Here is a 17,781-nt window from a genome sequence, read left to right as displayed (position 1 = left end):
TCAATTATGTCTTCTTTCTATTTCATTTTATTCTCCAATAGATAAAGAAAACAGCTTTAACTCCTGAACACTAGTGACAAGGACAGTAAACTGAATACACATACGGGCCCCTGATTTTCTCAGTAATGAAAGAAAATAAGTGTTTGAAACATCATAAGGAGATTTGAAAACACAATACTTTGATGAAGCATGTTCCCATAATTATACTTTATTTACAAGTAAAGCTCTGTGCCATATTAGGCTTAGAGTAGCTACTAACTTAGTGCTGTCCAAGAAATGAAAAGTAGTGGTTGATATGAGCCTGGTTATCAAGTTCTGTGATCCTAGATACGTAGGAGCCTGGGGCAGAAGACTGAAAGTTCAAGGCCTCTCTGGCTAAAGAACTAAAATTCTTTATTTTCTTCTCTAAAGGTTCATTTTATTTTAATGAATGTGTTTATGTGTGTGCTCAGGATGTATGCACAGGTGAGTGGCATGTGTAAGCTCCTCTGGAGCTGGAGTGAAACCATGCTCTGGGTCACCCTATGTAGTCACTGACCACATTTGGAAACTATTTGCCATCTTCACGGCCGGATCTTCCCACTTTCAAATCTGAAATCATAAATTCTCTGTTGTTTTTGAAAGACTGATTTGTTGTTGTTGTTTTGTTTTGTTTTCCATTTATTTATTTATTTATTTATTTTTACTAAAAATTTCCACCACCTCCCATTTCCCTTCCCCTCTCTCTCCCCCTACCTTCTTCCTCCTCCCTCTCCAGTCCAAAGAACAGTCAGGGTTCTCTGCCCTATGGGAAGTTCAAGGTCCCCCCGCCTCCATCCAGGTGCAGGAAGGTGAGCATCCAAACAGACTAGGCTCCCACAAAGTCAGTCCATGCAGTAGAATCAAAACCCAGTGCCATTGTCCTTGGCTTCTCAGTCAGCCCTCCTTGTCAGCCACATTCAGAGAGTCCGGTTTGATCACATGCTCCATCAGTCCCAGATTGAAAGACTGTTCTTTACTGAAGGTAACACAGGGGACTAGCTTTAAGTTTGATGGACTGGGGCAGAAGGTGAAACCTAGGAGACATGGAGGCCCTTGGGTTCACAGATAAGCACTAGGTGAGCCACAAATGTTAAGTGCACAGGGTTTCTCTTCAAAGAGAGAGAGGTATAACAATTTTCACCTAGAAGGCTTGGGGCAGACAGGAATAACAAATAGCCTGGTAATGTTTGTGCTCTCTGTGTGGCTAGAATACACTGACTTTCCCAGACCCATACCCTAAGCTTGTTTGTCTCAACCAATCTCTAGTTCTATCCTCCCACAGATCCCAACCGTTAGCTTGTTTGAGTCTTCTTTTTCAATTAATCTATAGATTTTCTCATTATGGAATGTGTGTATTTTATGAAGAGTTTCAATGTAGTCATGTCTTAAGCTTGGTTATGCACATGGCATTGAGTTAATTATTACTAGGAAATCTTTTTACCAATTTATTTGTGCCTTTAAAAGCTTAAAATAAACAGTGGGTCTCACTCTTGACTTTGGAACAAGCACTGGCTACAGAGTCCTGTTGAGGCAAACTACCTTATCACCCGTGGATTGTTTTCTGTCAGTGTTGGTGGTGGCAGAAAATCCTCAGTCAGGAAAAGCAAGTATTACTAGAATATTCTCAAAAGATCTGAATAAAGTAAGATGCATGTTTGGAGTAGAGAAGCAAATTGATCCAATCAAGTTGTTCATAGTTTGTTGTTTATCTCTGAGGAGGAAACACACTGTAAACATTACTAAAAGCAGGGAACATGAGTAGGTATCCTAAGATCAGAGAGAGGGCAATGAAAGACTCTGGGGCTCTGGACATGCTTCTCAATTGGTAAAGTTCTTGATATAACCATGACTCCCTAGGTTCCATCTTAAGCAACACATAGTAAGCACAGTAGCTCACAGATATATACATACTGGCAGGAGGTAGAGGCAGGAAGAATAGGAGTTCAAAGTCATCATTGGCTACATACAGAGTTGCAAGTCAGCTTAGGATATAAGAGATCTTGTCTTAAAAATAAATGAAAGGAGGTAAAGAAAGAAGTACAAAGGAAGACAGATTACTAGCAGAAACTCATTGAGTGTTGGAATCATGGAAGTATTTAATGCAAATGAAAGAATAAAAGTGTCTTTCCCAAGGGCAGTAATGCAAGATCTGCTTTAGGTAGTAATACGCAGAATAAAAGAGAAGATGGTAAAGTAGACTTTTGAGGCCAAATTGTTGTGATGGATAAACAGTATAAAAGTACAATGATGAATTGCCAAGTTAGAACAAGTGAATATAATTTCCAGTTTGACTTACTAATGTCCCATATAGGAGGTATCAACAATGCTATTGAACTCCAAAATTAAATCCTCTACCATAGCCAGCATAAATCTTCTAGACCTTTAGTGTTTTGGGGTGACATAACAGATATACATGAAATATAGGATTTAATATGGAAATGACCCAGCCAGAATAAGTTCTAAGTTTGAACTAGAATTATATTTTTCCTGACTCTTATCCTATTAGCATATGTTATTTTAATTGCTGTTTTATTGTTGTTATTGTTGTCTTTTCCCATTAAATGTTTAATACATGTGAATAATATTTCTCTATAATTGCTACCCACAAATATAGGTATTAATATGTTTGATCTGAAAATGAGAGGTGCTGTCATTAAATGGAAACTAGCAGGCTTTAATCAGAAATAATGGCATAAGCAAAATAAAGCAAATTCAAGGTGTCTGTGAGGAAGTTCCTAATGGCCTTTTAAAAATGATTACAAGTCTGGCCAGGGGTGCCTTTGGGGAATGGCATACAAATAGAAAACAATCTTCAAGTAAAGCAATTTAGTTTACTGTTGAATCACTCGGAAGCAACAACTGTGGAAATTGCTCCTGGTCTGGCGGTTGTTTGGCTGACAGCTCCGTGTCAGGGCGTTCACGATGTATTCCTTTTGCAGATTTAGTGGGGCGATTTTACACAAGGGCAACACATCTGTAAACAATTTCCTTATATTCAGGGCCTTTCCTGAGACATCAACTTCAAGTCCAACATCATTCCCAACTCTTTGTACCTTCATAAATACTTTATTTGCTGTTTATCTCTCAAGAAAACTAGACTTTTGTCAGTGACATTCAGTATGGTTCTGAAGAAAAGTTACCCAGGGGTTTCTTCTGAACTGATGAGTGAAATTTCAAAACTAAACTATTTTAAACGGGTTCTGCCTCCAGGTTTGTGTGCCTTCTTTAACCTGCCGTGACTCTCTCTATAGTCCCACTGTTAAACAACCATTGAGCTGCAAGCTATTAAATAATGTTCTTTTCCTAACCCAGAACTACCTGTATCATTCAAACTGACTGCTGGGATTGCAGGTTCTTAACAGGTTGTTCTTTGAACAAAGGAATGCCTTAAAGAACAGGGAGCTGGCATGTTTGTGAACGTGACAAACTGAACAGATTTGAGCTGGTGGGTGCTCTGTGTCTCCCTTGAGTTTCACCTGATGTCACAAAATGTAAACAGAAGACCACGAATACCTCATTATCAAGTGCTCTGGTATTTTCACGATATTGCAAATTTTAAGACAAACGTAAACTACCTGCAATGGCTGTGCTACCATTGTATTATTGGATATTTAATATAATCACACATGTCTGATGTCACTACTATAATTGGTTTTGCTAAATCCTTTTAAACAAGACTATGCAATGGAACATCGAAGGAATGTTATTTTGTATGATTTAGAGAAGAAAACAGGTATGCTAAATTCATTTGGGATTGGATAATGTATGTTAGAGTGTACAAATTAAAGGAAAGCCCATGTAGACTGAGATTGTGCTTTCATTTCCTGGCTGCCCAGACCCGAATAATCACACCGAAACTATATTAATTAAAACACTGTTTGGCTAAGGGCTCAGGCATATTTCAAGCTGCTCTTACATCCTAAATTAACCCATTCCTATTATTCTATATATCACTGGCCATGGCGATACAGTATTTTCTACATGTCTTGTTTCATCAGCAGCTTTCTGCATCTGACCTGACTCCTGCCTTCTTTTTCTCTATATTTTTACTCTGATTTCCTGCCTGGCTTTACTCTGCTAAGTCATTGACTGAAACAGCTTTATTCATTAGCCAATACAGCAACATATATACAGTATGACATCCCACATCAAGTCCAGATTAGTTAGCAATTATTAGCCCTAAATGAAAACCCAGGTAAATCTCTGCAATGGTCATTCATCAGCGTTTTGTGAGTTTGTGCATACTCAGAGCTGCTGTGTAATAAGGCAGCTGCTGACATTTTATCTTGTTGGCTTGGTGCTTTTGTGGTTTATGGATGTCCTAACATTGGGGATGGGTGTGTATCTGATGCTTTTACTTGCTCTTGGGATTCTTTTCCTACTTTTGGGTACCCTTTTACAACCTCTATTTGATGGCTTTTGCATTGTCTTATTGTGTCTTGTTTTGTCCTATTTGGCAGTCACCTCTTAGAGGCCTACTCTTTTCTAAACAAGTTAAAGAACGGTTGTGGGCCTAAGGGAGGGGGGTGTGTGGAGCTAGGAGGAGTGAAGTGAGGGGAGCCAGTGATTGGGATGTATTGTTTGAGAGAAAATTCCATTTTCAATTAAGAAAAGGGGAAGAATAATATAAAGAAAGTAAATGTACTTTTACATTATGTTTGCTCTGTTAAAGACATTTGAAACTGGGAGATCATCCTGGGAGAAAATTAAATTTATTATGTTTTTGTTAAACTGTTGACTCCATAAACATGTGGTTAAAGATGAAAAGGGTTTGCATTGTCCCAGTAAAATCAGTAACTGGGTGTCATGTCCTAAGAGTACCCCCATTACCATCACAAAAAACGCAAGCCCACTGGCTTTGTCCAAAGTAGAGTGGAGTCTCAGCTCAGGTTGGACAATAGAAATAGTTTGGTGGTTAGATAAAAGACAACATTCCTCTAGAATTCTGAAATGTCGGCAAAAGGTAGTCATTATCTTTGCCTCTGGCAGAGGGACGTATTGCTCTATTGGCATACACATGTGACAACTTTTAGCGTCTCAAAGTCCTTGCTAGCCTCCAGGCTCCTTCAGCCCTTAATCACGCATATACATTATTGCTGCTCTCAGGCTTCCCTCATCCCAGACACCCTTAGTTCTTCTCTGTATAATGGCAAGGTTTTTCCCATGCCTTGGCTATTATCACTACTTTCTTTCTTGTTATTTCTGTGATTCTCACTCCCTAGGCCTGGCCATGTCTAATCTGATTCTTTTTCTCTATGCTCTGGAATCTTTTACATGCCTGTGAATATTTCCTCTCACTCATATTCAGAATAAGACCTTCTCCACAATAATGAGAAATCATCTCAGTGGTTTCTTTTCTGCTCCTTCACTTAACCTGGAAATCTGAAATCTTCTTTACATTCTTTTCTATACATTTGCAATGAACTTAAATTTGCCCTGCATTCCATTGACTCGCCCTTTTTATTTGAAAATTTCATGTTAAGTGTACTAAATCACTAAACTTTAATTTTACTCAGGATACTGCCATTATCATGTTATAATATTGGAGGCAAACTTTTTTTTCTGTTTTTTAAAATAAAGGATGAAGTCTGTCCCAAAGATGAAGAAGATGAAGTGCAGAGATGTGTGTGGGCTTCCGCTGTTAATGTCAAAGACAAGTTCATTTATGTTGCTCAGCCAACTTTGGATAGACTCTTGATTGTTGATGTGCAGTCCCAAAAAGTTGTTCAGGTATGATTAATGGATACTTTTGAAACTGAGCTTTAAAAGATATATTTGCATAAATCTAGAGTCTCTACCACCTAACTTGTTTACTGACATTTGGTTACTAAAATCTTCTTTCATTACTTGGATAACTAAAAACATTTATGTCTTCTCAAAGTTTTCTTCCAACTATATTCTCTTTGCATCTAGTGAATTAAGGGGAAAAATTTTAAGATCTTTTATAATATTTCAATTTTGAACTCATATAATATTAACATGACTAATTGCCTTTTTTATTTCCTTATTCTATCCCACACAGAAAAATCATTTTTGGTAACCAATTGAAATTTCTATTACTATTAGATCACTATAAAGAATAAAACAGGTCCATATGTCAATGATACAGAAGGCAATCTTTAATAGATAGCGCCATGATGATGACATCACAATATGTTTAGCTCATGTTTCCATGTGAACCACCAAGTTTGAGCTCTTAATCTTGTATGCTTAATTGCTATTAAGCAATTTGTTTAAATATAATTATAAAATTATAAAATAATACACGGTAGGTATTGTATCTTGGAAATCTGTCTCCAAAATTTAGACATGGGCCAGTAACATCTTTGGTCACGGTACAAGAAAATAAAAAGCCTAAGTTAGCAATGTGAGATATGTATTACTTTCTTTTTCAAATTTATTTATTTATTAAAAGTTTCCACCTCCGCCCTACCACCCATTTCCCTCCCATTACTCCCACTCCTTCTCCCCCTCCCTCTCCAGTCCTAAGAGCAGTCAGGGTTCCCTGCCCTGTGGGAAGTCCAAGTTCCTCCCACCTCCATCCAAGTCTAGGAAGGTGAGCATCCAAACAGACCAGGATCCCACAAAGCTAGTTCATGCAGTAGAATCAAAACCCAGTGCCATTGTCCTTGGCTTCTCAGTCAGCCCTCATTGTCAGCCACATTCAGAGAGTCCAGTTTGATCACATGCTCACTATTTGTGTTTTTAAAGTTATACTGAAGCTAAAATAAATTCATTCAGGTAAAGCATTTATAGTAAACCCTGGCATATAAAGAGCCACATTTATCTATTTCCTATCTACTATCAAACTGCCTTAGAAACAGTGGGGGCAAATTTGTATAGATAAGTTTTACATATATAGATAAGTTTTATAGTCAATATTGCTATGAAATAACCCACACATTTTGATTCATATCTAAAAGAATAATAATTGCTATGAAGTACAAAGAAAAAATGAGTAATTGAGTTATTAACCCTTTCACATGGTTTCATCCACCCATCCATCCAGCCAGCCAATCGTTCATCAATTCATGTTATACTCATGGATTGTTTGCTATTGCAAGATATATTGACTTTAAATAAATGAATGGAATTGGTTCTAATACAAGGCTCTGGGGCCTGCCATAATCTACGTTCCCATCTGACATTGAGTCTAATGATTCAGTTTCTGATGTGAGAACAGATATTGAAATATTGAACTAATACTATGAAAAGGTTCTAAAACATCTAGTCTCACATATTTATCAATGGCTATCCAATTAAATGGTTTCTTACCTATTGTGAGAACAAATAGCATGTATGTTAAAGTTCATTTGCCTATGATTTGGAGGGTAATGAATTTTGACAAGAGTAGTTTTATTTTGATTTACCCTGAAATAGGCCAGTGTAAATTATAAGCATTTGGTCTGAAATGATTAGGATTCTTTGCCAGAATTTTAAAATTAGAAGCATGATCTGAGACTAATCAAGTTGGTCTTTAAATTTATTTTTAAGTAGGGACTGACACTTATCAATGATATATTTCCTACTAGATATTCAAAAGTGGAGAAAGCCAACATCACTTATTATTTATATAATTTTGCCTTCAGACAATGATGCCAAATTAAAAATTAATAGAAGGAATGGATAAAAAAAATGGCCAAATGCTATGCAATAATCGCATGAATTATTATTTTCTAAGTTCCTGTTATAGTTATAAAATGCAAGGAAATTGTAAAAAAAATCATGAAATTCTAAAACAGAGAAAGTAGATTCTGACAGAACTATGAGGAGAGTTTTCAGCCTCAAGTTTAACAACTAGATTAGAAAATTATGTGTGAGTACAAATGGATTCTCCTTATGATTATGTTGTTGAAGTATTGATACCATTATTACTCCTTCATAATAACCATATCATAAATATAATTGCATATAATTTTTCACCATTTTATTGCCGTATTTGGACATGCATGGAAATGAAAAGTATGCATTATTTTATTCTGGCTCCCAGGTCTGGTAATTACTATTGCAGAAGAGTTTCTAATTTCATGTAGATTGTTTGTATTATTATTTTTTCTGTAAGGAATTGAGTAGAATTAATTATTTGTAATTATGGAGTATATATTTGTATATTCACTTAATGTACTTAATGTAAAATTAAGTATAATCTTAAATGGTTCTATCAAGGCATTTTGTAGTTTTCTGTAGGTACAGACTGGCAGAGACTTTTTCAGTGTACATGCATGTTCCTAACTGGTATTTGGTAACATACATGCATGTTCCTAACTGGTATTTGGTAATATACATGCATGTTCCTAACTGGCATATGGTAATTTTTTCACATAAAGAAATTGTCTAGAATGGTGTTTTTCAGGAAAAGGATTCTGATGTGTCTAGAGTTAAACTATTTTTAACCTTGAGTCACAGTGTACATATGCTCAGTGTTAGCAAGTAAGTAATATATGTTAATTAACTTGATTTCAAACACACACACACACACACACACACACACACACACACACAGATTTGATCAAGTGGCTTCTATATTGCAGCCAGAACCATTAGAATCTGGTCTTCTAATTCCTCTAAAGCAATAAGGACAATTTCAATATTCAGTACTTGAATGTTTGTGATAATGTGACAGTAATTTTCACAAATAATTAAAATCATTCGTTTTCGTTTATATCAATCTATGTTCTAACAATTTAAAATTAATGAGCAATAAAGTATATTCAAAATTGACTAGTATAAATAATGCCACTAGCTATATATTTGTGTTATTTATTTTGTTGTACATGGTATATTGAATTACAAATATATTTGTACAATTATATATATTTGGTCATATATACAAATTCATTTTATACGCAAGTATATGTAAGTATATGTACATAATTATAAATACAAAAACTCGCATGCAATATACAAGGTAAAATATAAAAAGGCTATTTAATTTGTTATTTTTAAGGTTATGTGCAAGTGTTTAATTTTAATAAGAAAAATGTGGAAACATACTGTTAAACAATTTTAAAACAGCATGTGTTTGTATTAGTGGTTAACTTTTATGAAAAAATTAAAATATCTAACTAACACTATAATGAATATGTTAGTAAAATTACAAAAGTATTTCTTTGGTGGTATTATTTCTTATAATTCTACATTAATGTGAGATTTTTAAACTGAGAATAATTACTTTCAGATGTTAAATTTTTGCATTATAATCAAGGTTGAAATTAAAAATACTATAGGATATTCTAAAATTTGCTCAGATTGAAATAAACACTAAAAATTTCTAAATATTATTTTAAATAAATGTAACAGAACTTTAAGCAAAATTAAAACAACAATAACAAAAGCAGTTCTGAATTAATAATAGTGCAGGCATAATATCCCACATCAAGGCAAAACCATCTTGGAAAAGCAGGTGAATCATTGAGTGGAGGAAGAGAACAAACCTGAAGGCTTCTGCAGAGGAGCATGTGATGGGCAAGTGAAGCCCCATTCCTGAAAGACTGAGTTAGAGAAAACAAATCTTTGGGTACTATTCTAATCTGCTGGAAAAAATTAGAAGACACATCCAGTATTGGTTCTTTGTCTGTTTTGCAGAAATATATATTTTATCATAAAAATGAACTAAAATTTAGATTGGAAGTGAAATTGCTTTTATTAGGAATGATTTCATGTGCTAATGAGAAAAGAAGTGAGTATTCCTGTGACATATTAAAATTTAACTTTCAACATGATAGCTTTTCTGTTTAAGGTTGAATTGTAAAAACTTTTAGACATGCATGAGTCAAGACCCTTGCTACCATGTCTAAGTTTGATCACCAGAACCCACTAGTAGAGGGACAGTCTTCCTTCACAAGTTACTCCTCCTACGTCCACACATGAGACACAGTATGCATGTATCCACACACAAACACACACATTAAATATATATGTATTTAATGTTTTATATTTCTACAAATTACTGTTCGGCTTTGGGAGGCATAACATTTTTGGAAATACTGTTCCTGAATTGAAAAAAGGGAAAATGGTTGAGGAAATGAAAAGAAAGGAAATAGATGAAGGATACATAAATATAACTTCAAAGATCCAAGAGATACCATTCTTCTAATATATACATTGACAGTGAAAATTCCAAAAGCAAAAGAAGCAGAAATGAAGTGTTAGAACATTTAGAAAAATATTAGGTCAACATTTTTTAGTCAATGAAAACCACTAGACTAATACCCAGGAGTTCATTAATCTCGAAGGAAGAGTTCAAAGTAGCTAGTACCATGATGCCTTATAAAATTCTGAATGGTCCTTAGAAGCAGTAAGAGAAATACAGACAAAGGTTTCCCAACTGGTCGGTTAGTAAGTATCTCATTGGGTCTAAGTGATATGGAAGATTTGAAATATTAAAGAAAAGCAAAAGCAGGCTTACTTGCTGTGCAAGTACAAGAAGTGGAATTTGAATATCCAGCATCGTCATAAAAATAAAGTACTGAACATGGCCAGTGTTAGGAGAGGAGTAAAGTGTGAGAGGAATATTCCTGGAGATGCCTAGTCAGATAGCATAACTTATTTTGAAGGTCAAAGATAAAGGCAAAAGTCTCAAATTACTAAAATTTTCTATAGGTGAATAATCTGATAATTTAAAACATTTTGGTTGGCATAGAACCAAATGATAAAACACTTAAAACTAACAAGTGAGGTGAAAATGTGTATAAAGAAAATTCTTGCCAAAATTAATTAAATAAGTAAATGGAAATATATCTATCATACATGGTTTGGAAGATGTTATATTGATTAAATGTTAATTCCAGATCCAGTGATCCTTGGATTTGAACCAAAATTCGAACAGAAGGAGATAAGACAGATAGAAAAGAACATCCTAAAATTTTTGTGACAATGCAATCAGCCAAATCAGTGTTTCAATAATTAAGAATAAAATTGGAGGACATCTGTTTTCTTATTGATAAACTTTATATAAAGTAACAATAATACTCAGAAAGAGACATATAGATGAATGAAATAGAATATAATTCATAGATTTCCCAAATACATGCACAAATTATTTTTGAAATAATTTATCAGAATTTTTCAGTAAATATATTTTAAACTTTTACTCAAGTGGATATTCATGCAGGAAAGAATTAAATTAAGTTGTACCCTTGTCCATCACCACAGACCAGAGTAGATGAAAATGAAAGATGAAAATTATATATATATATATATATATATATATATATATATATATATCTTCTAGAGGAAATCAAGCATGAACCTAAAGCACAATAGATTTTCTGATGCCATCTTGTATAAGAATGCAAAGCCATGGGTAATTAAAAATTAGTAAACAGAATGGACAGCAGAAAATATTTAAAGATTTCACAGCAGTTGATATGAAGTAACCATTAATATTTCTAATAGAGATTGATATCTAGAACCTGCAGAAATTTTCTAAACAAAAATTAGGAAATAGACCTGACTTAGTCCAAGGATTTGAATGTACATTTTCATATGGAATATATGTAAGCAGCCAGTAAGCAGAGAAAACAATTGCCTCTTATTATGAAGCCTTAAGAAAATGAAAGTGAAATCTGCAAGGAGGTTCAATTCACACTTATCGTTAAACCAAGCAGACTATGTTGACAAAAATACACTGAAACATGAACTTTTCCACAATGCTAGTAGAGGTGTACACAGATGAGCAACCAGAGAATGAAGCCCCATGACTAGCCAAAATTTAAATAGCCATTGCTATGTAACAAAGAAATGGCGTGTCTGTATATATCCACACAGTACTGAAAGTGAGACAAGGACTCAATACTGATGCCCTTCAGTCACTGGATGCATAAAGAAAATGTGGCATATTAGATAATGGAGTATTTATTCTTTCATTGAAAAGTGATATTCTGTCTCTGCTTAGCAAGACTGGAATTGTAAGCAACTGACACTCACCCAGCAGCTATGAGGTTTGGGGAATCCCAACTCTAACTTCTTTCTTTGTATAACAGGGAATTTAATTGCCTAATCACTGAGTCACCTCCCTGCCCAATCCCCTTTTTCAGTGAATATGTGTGTGTGTGTGTGTGTGTGTGTGTGTGTGTGTGTGTGTGTATACTTTACTCTTTCTAATATATGTTAAGGCCTGTTTCTCTAAATAATCTCAAAATTACTTCCCTCCCCCTTGATTTTTCTTCAGTAGGAGAGATAGAACTCAGGGTCCTGAGTTTGCTAGGCAAGTATTACCCAGATAAGTTAAATCTTCGCCATTTCATTTTAAGGACACCACTAGAATGCATGTGTTTCTTATTAAAAACAAATAAAATGTTGCATAATTTTGACTTCATTTAAGCCCTCTGATCGCTCTCCACATACAATTTTAGCTCATTCATATCTTCAGATAATGAGTTTCTTAATCCTATTACCTGTTGCATGATATTATCTATCTTTATATTTGTCTTAAATTACCTTAGCAGTGTGTAGATTTGACTGTCAGAACATGCATTCTTAAAAAAAAATCTGTGGATATCCTGGAGATTTGACTTTTGTGCTATTAAATACTCCCATGCTTTTTCCTAATTCAATAAAAAATCTAAAAAGGCTGATTTCATAGATTTGGATCAAGTAATATGCTGTTTGAGTGATAATCCATGTGGCTGAAATTTAAAGACAATATTGCTACCCAACAAAATATAAGTAAAATAAATTATTTCTGCCTAAGACTTTATCCAAAGACAGAGCATGCAAAGATTATAGTGAACGATACAGTACAAAGAAAGCAATGCAAACTCCATCCTTTGTGTCTTTGACCACTAGAAAGCTCCTAATTGAAACCTGCATTTTCCAAAATTCAAATTCTTTATCCTTCTTTTCTGTATCCCTGTGTTTTTCTATCCCTTATGTCGGACACTTAGAAGAAAACATTAACCATAATTGAAAATAGCTGTCTCCTAAACACAACAGAAAGTATTAGAGAATTCATTAGACTGCTGGTGAATGGAACAGTGAAGTCCAGAATCAAAGGCATCGTCCCTGGAGTTAGCAACAACAAAGTCAGTACACTTAATTAAATGGGACCCTCAAGGTTTCTGCTTTGACTCAAGTACATCACTGTAACTTATATGGGGCTAGGGTTGACACGAAGGCCTTGGCCAACCTAAGTGTCTCTGCTTCAGAGATCCAGATCCGGGCCTTGCTGTTCTTGAGACAAGATCTAGCCATGTGGCTCAAGCTATGCAGGCATCGGTGATCCTCCTGTGTCCTCCTCAGGGTGCTAGGGTTGTAAGTGTGCACAACCACAACCATAGTCTCCAGAATTTAATACTATCTATGATATCACATGTCTGGCCTTTTCTTTTGCATTATCTCATTTTATGGACTCATAATAAACGTATACTTGATGACTACAAATTTTTCCCACTTTAAGTTATATTGATACACAATAGTTTTACAAAAGGGACTAGTTTCTTGTAATATAAATATTTCCAGCTTAGCTCTGAAGTTGATAACAATCAGGAAATATCTGTACGCTTGCTTTCAGTAGAACCATCGACGTCATTTTTATCTGTATTGGAAAGTATAAAGGAACAAAAATTTAACAGTATCTCTAAATGTCATATTCTTATAAATGTCGAATTATTTCAGATATTTTCTAGAGTGACATACAGATGATGTTTTGCTTTATAGGTGATTAACTAGTAAACAACTGACCTCATTTCATTTTCTGTGGAACAAGATTCGGTTCTGCCTGGGTGCAGAAGAGGCTTAGTGTGACACCTCGGGAGTATTCTTGGGATCATCAGCAGGCTCCTCTAGCCATTAGCGCATTATCTTGAGAATCTACATCATTAGTTTAAATTAGGTTCACTTAATTAGCCAGCTGGTACTCTCCTTGTCAGACTGGTAAACAAGCTGTGCTCCGCTGTTTCCCCATGTCAAGTCTCAGCCCTTTTTCTGTGTTTTGCTGCTGTTGTCATTGTTTCTCCCTAAGAAAGTGAATCATCTTCACAGAATCTGATGCACCTTTTCCATAAGAGAACCATACACTTAGGTTTTTTGCATTTGTTGTACTTAACCAAGAAAGACCGATGACTCATTTTATCATTGAGGTATATGAATACTATTCTCTGTAGGTCAACAAAGACATAAATGCATGTAAAAACAAATTTAACCTCAAAGCATATATGCCTTTCAATACTGTTTTATAATATTACAAGAAGAAAGATCTGTTGATGCCCATATGAAGCTACAGTGCATCCAATGGAATCCTTTATTTTACTGTTCCTATTTTGTATTTTCAGTGATGTTTACAAAACAAGTAGGAGATAAATTTAGTTCAGCACAGCACAGTAGCACTAAGCATAGTACTTACACGACAAGTCATTCTCGAGCCTGCACATGTAGGACAATAACAGGCTTTGCTGCTTGAAAATATTGCGGTAAAGGTTAATATTTCAACAGAACTTCAGACAATGGGTTGCAGTAGAATTTTCCTGATAAGATCAGACGATGCAGAGAAGTAGATATTCAGAAAACCTAGTATACTGTCAAGAAAAACAATTAACCTACAATAGCCTAGTCAGAATAATTCATTAAGTGACTGTGGTTGGTTCACTCATTTTTGTTTAAAGAAGGGTTCTCTCCTGAATTATGATATTTCTTTGCTTCTGGAGGTTTCATTTGGAAGAGTCTGACAAAAGACAATTCCAGAAAAATAATATCTATAGACTAATGTAAATCATGCTAAAGCCCAAAGTAGAATTCAGCACAGGCTGAACGTGGGAGATAAGCATATGCTGGTACACCACATTCCAGGCATCCGTCCAAATCACTGTCTTTTAACAAATATCATTTTCATGAAGTGAGAAGAGGTAGGTTGAACTTAGAAACAAATAAACACGAAAGGTCACATGTGCAGGAAGGAATATCAACTTTGTGGCCCTCCAGTCCTATGGAGTTCATGAATCCCAAAGAGATACGAAAGTGGCCCGACACATTTGGAAATGCAGTCACGTCACAGCGTCAAGCATTCAGACCCTCCAGGTGGCATCCACTGCATGAACTCCCGTTTGAGTTAGAGGATGAGAAGCCATGGGTAGGCGATCCCAGACATTTGTTTATATCATTTGATGGAGAATTCTATTATACTTTAAAACCATTTCTTCTAAGGACCAATAATGAAAGCAAAAAATGGAACCCACCCCTCCATAAGTCTATTAGGAGAGTTAAAATTTAAAAAGTCTTTCCTATATGTACTCATAAAAACATGTGAAGAGTGTAAATAGGACAAATATAATTTTCTTAGCAAAAATTAACTTTCACATGCTGCACAATTTTGCAGTTGCTTATTCTCCCAGGAATGCTGGCAGTCATTCCTACAAACTGTCCAGACACTCTTAAGTTATATTATGCATTACAGGTTCACAGGTTTATTTTTGGTAAATAAATAAATACATATACTAAGTACTACTTCTCAAAAACAGATATCCAAGCTTTCTGAACAATTAAATTTTCAAAGTAAATTTACAGCTATTTTGTAAAGATTCAACATGTGAGAATTTTTTTTCTGGAATTGATGGCGAGAACTGAGAGCAGAAGTGCTTTCACTGACAGCCTGCGTACAGAAACCTCTCAGGGAGGTAACCAGCTACAAATAAACATGGCAAGTTAAACTAAGTCCACACAAATCCCTTTATTCTGTAAGTCTTTTAATGAAAGACATTGTACTCTTTTATTTTCTCCAATATCTTGATTATTATAACACTTTACTATTAATACCATGATCATAAAAATAACTCAACACTTACTAGTGTGCACCCATATATGCACGACAAGGTGGAGCCAGGGGCTCTCGAAGAGCTTCCTAAGGACACAGCCTACCAAGTGAGTAAGCTGTAAATAGCTGAGTTCTTACAGTAGTTGCTGTAATAGTATTTCAGTAGTGCTTAATATTTGCCGGGCACAAATATCCATTGCCTATTCTAATAGTCACAAGAATTTTTGAAGTAGGAATTATTAGTTCTATTTTATGAGAAAATTAAGCTCAATGCCTTACTAAGGTCTTGCTATTTTAAGAGATTTAGAAGGGTTTTAGAATAACTATTCTCAAACACGATGCATCCTGTGTCTCCCTGGCTCTGCACTGTATATAGTACTTCTTCTAGACACACAGCTTCGGATGTAGGAGCCTTTTTGAGTTTCTCCTCATGTTACAAAGTAGAGCAGTGTCTCCCAAATCTTCGTATCTATAAAGTATAAATTGGAGGACCTAGGCAGAGCATCTGTGTTCATAGAGGTTGTGTTCATAATGAGAATAGTACAGTACCATGTACACGAGGTAGATGAGCTCTGATGGGACAGCCATGGTTTCCTTACCCCTGTGGATGGCTGTACATCCCTGGATGGTATTAGCTAGAAAAGGCCTTGTCACAGCAAAAGCAGTGTCTAAGTTCTATCAAAGTGGAAATTCCCATTAGAATCTCTTCTTGATCTTAAGCAAACATTTACAAGCCTCCATCAATCGTCCTACCATATTCTTAAAGACCAAATATTTAAAAGGTTTTCCTGGTTGTTGCTGTTCTTTACACTGAGCTATTTCTCTAACAGTCTGTGACCTGATAATTGTTCTATTTCAGACAGAACGCAAACAAGGCTGTTACAACCACATATACATCAAGTTTAAAATATATAAGAGAAGATCTGAAAAGCCAAAGGACCCTTCCTGCTTTTTCACCATTTCACTGATAAAAGCCATCTCTTTTGTTGCTCACAAAAAGAAGTTATGGATTAATGCGTGCAACATTTTAAATGCAACATCTGACATTGATCCAAAGTAGTTATGTAAAATAATAATAGCCATATCATGAGTCATAAAACTAGTTAATTGTTTTTATAATGCCAAATCTAGGAGTTTCTTTCTATGTGTTTATGCTGCAACTGAAGTTCATTAATGAAAATTCAGGCTTTTTTTTTTCACCTGGTACCTTCTCAAATATTGCCTATTTCTACTTGAACTTAGTATTTCATCAACTCAAAATAGCCTTAAAACATGAAAGAACATTCTCTCGCAATAGCATTCAAAGCAAGAAGGACAGAAAAATGGGTCAAGGAGCTTGTTCCATGGCTGTCTTGGTTTATGAAGTACAGTCTCGTTCTCCAAAATTGTGGACCCACTTAGTGGTTATGATGTTTTCCATTGTTCTTGATTACAGGCAGTGAGCACAGATCCTGTACCAGTTAAATTACACTATGACAAGTCACATGACCAGGTCTGGGTGCTGAGCTGGGGCAGCATGGAGAAGACATCACCAACTTTACAGGTAACATGGCATGAGAACCGAGGAAGTGACGACTTTTAAACCTTTAGGTATCTCAGAGATGTCCATGGCAGTATAACTGACATTCTTCTTTATTGGAACTGTGGTTTCAATTGCTGTCTATGCATAGGAACAAGAAAACAAAATGTCTAAAACTCAAGTAGTTATTGCAGACCAGGATGATCACAGATAATATTTATTAAAGATTCCATTAATATGGTAAAAATGAATGACAGTAAACAATTAATGGCATTAGAAAAAGAAACCTTATAATTTACCTTACCCTGTATGCTGTTGCTGTAACAGAACCTCTGAACTATAAGAATGTACTGGCAATTTCTGTCAAGAACCTCAAATGATGGAGCAAAGCATGCATACCAGAGAAGGTTTAGTGATATAACTGAGCCACATCCTCAGTAACCATCCACTCATTAATAGACAGGTAAGGACACATTTGCACTGTGCCCTTGCT

General features: G+C 35.3%; 1 protein-coding gene across 4 annotated transcripts in view; it reads left to right on the top strand.

The window, feature by feature from the left end:
• Fstl5 (follistatin like 5) overlaps positions 1-17,781 on the top strand; it is a 501,743-nt gene that overhangs the window by 442,103 nt on the left and 41,859 nt on the right. For all 4 annotated transcript variants that reach the window (XM_085682503.2, XM_085682502.2, XM_048424769.3 and 1 more), the window contains 2 exons: positions 5,602-5,751; positions 17,205-17,312. In XM_085682503.2, the coding sequence (XP_085538629.2) occupies positions 5,602-5,751; positions 17,205-17,312 (258 nt within the window). The remainder of the gene's footprint in view (positions 1-5,601; positions 5,752-17,204; positions 17,313-17,781) is intronic.

The sequence above is a fragment of the Myodes glareolus genome, chromosome 20, assembly GCF_982192425.1.
Source record: "Myodes glareolus chromosome 20, mMyoGla1.1, whole genome shotgun sequence".
In the NCBI taxonomy this organism is placed as follows: Eukaryota; Metazoa; Chordata; class Mammalia; order Rodentia; family Cricetidae; genus Myodes; species Myodes glareolus.
This window is presented reverse-complemented; position numbering and strand designations above follow the sequence as displayed.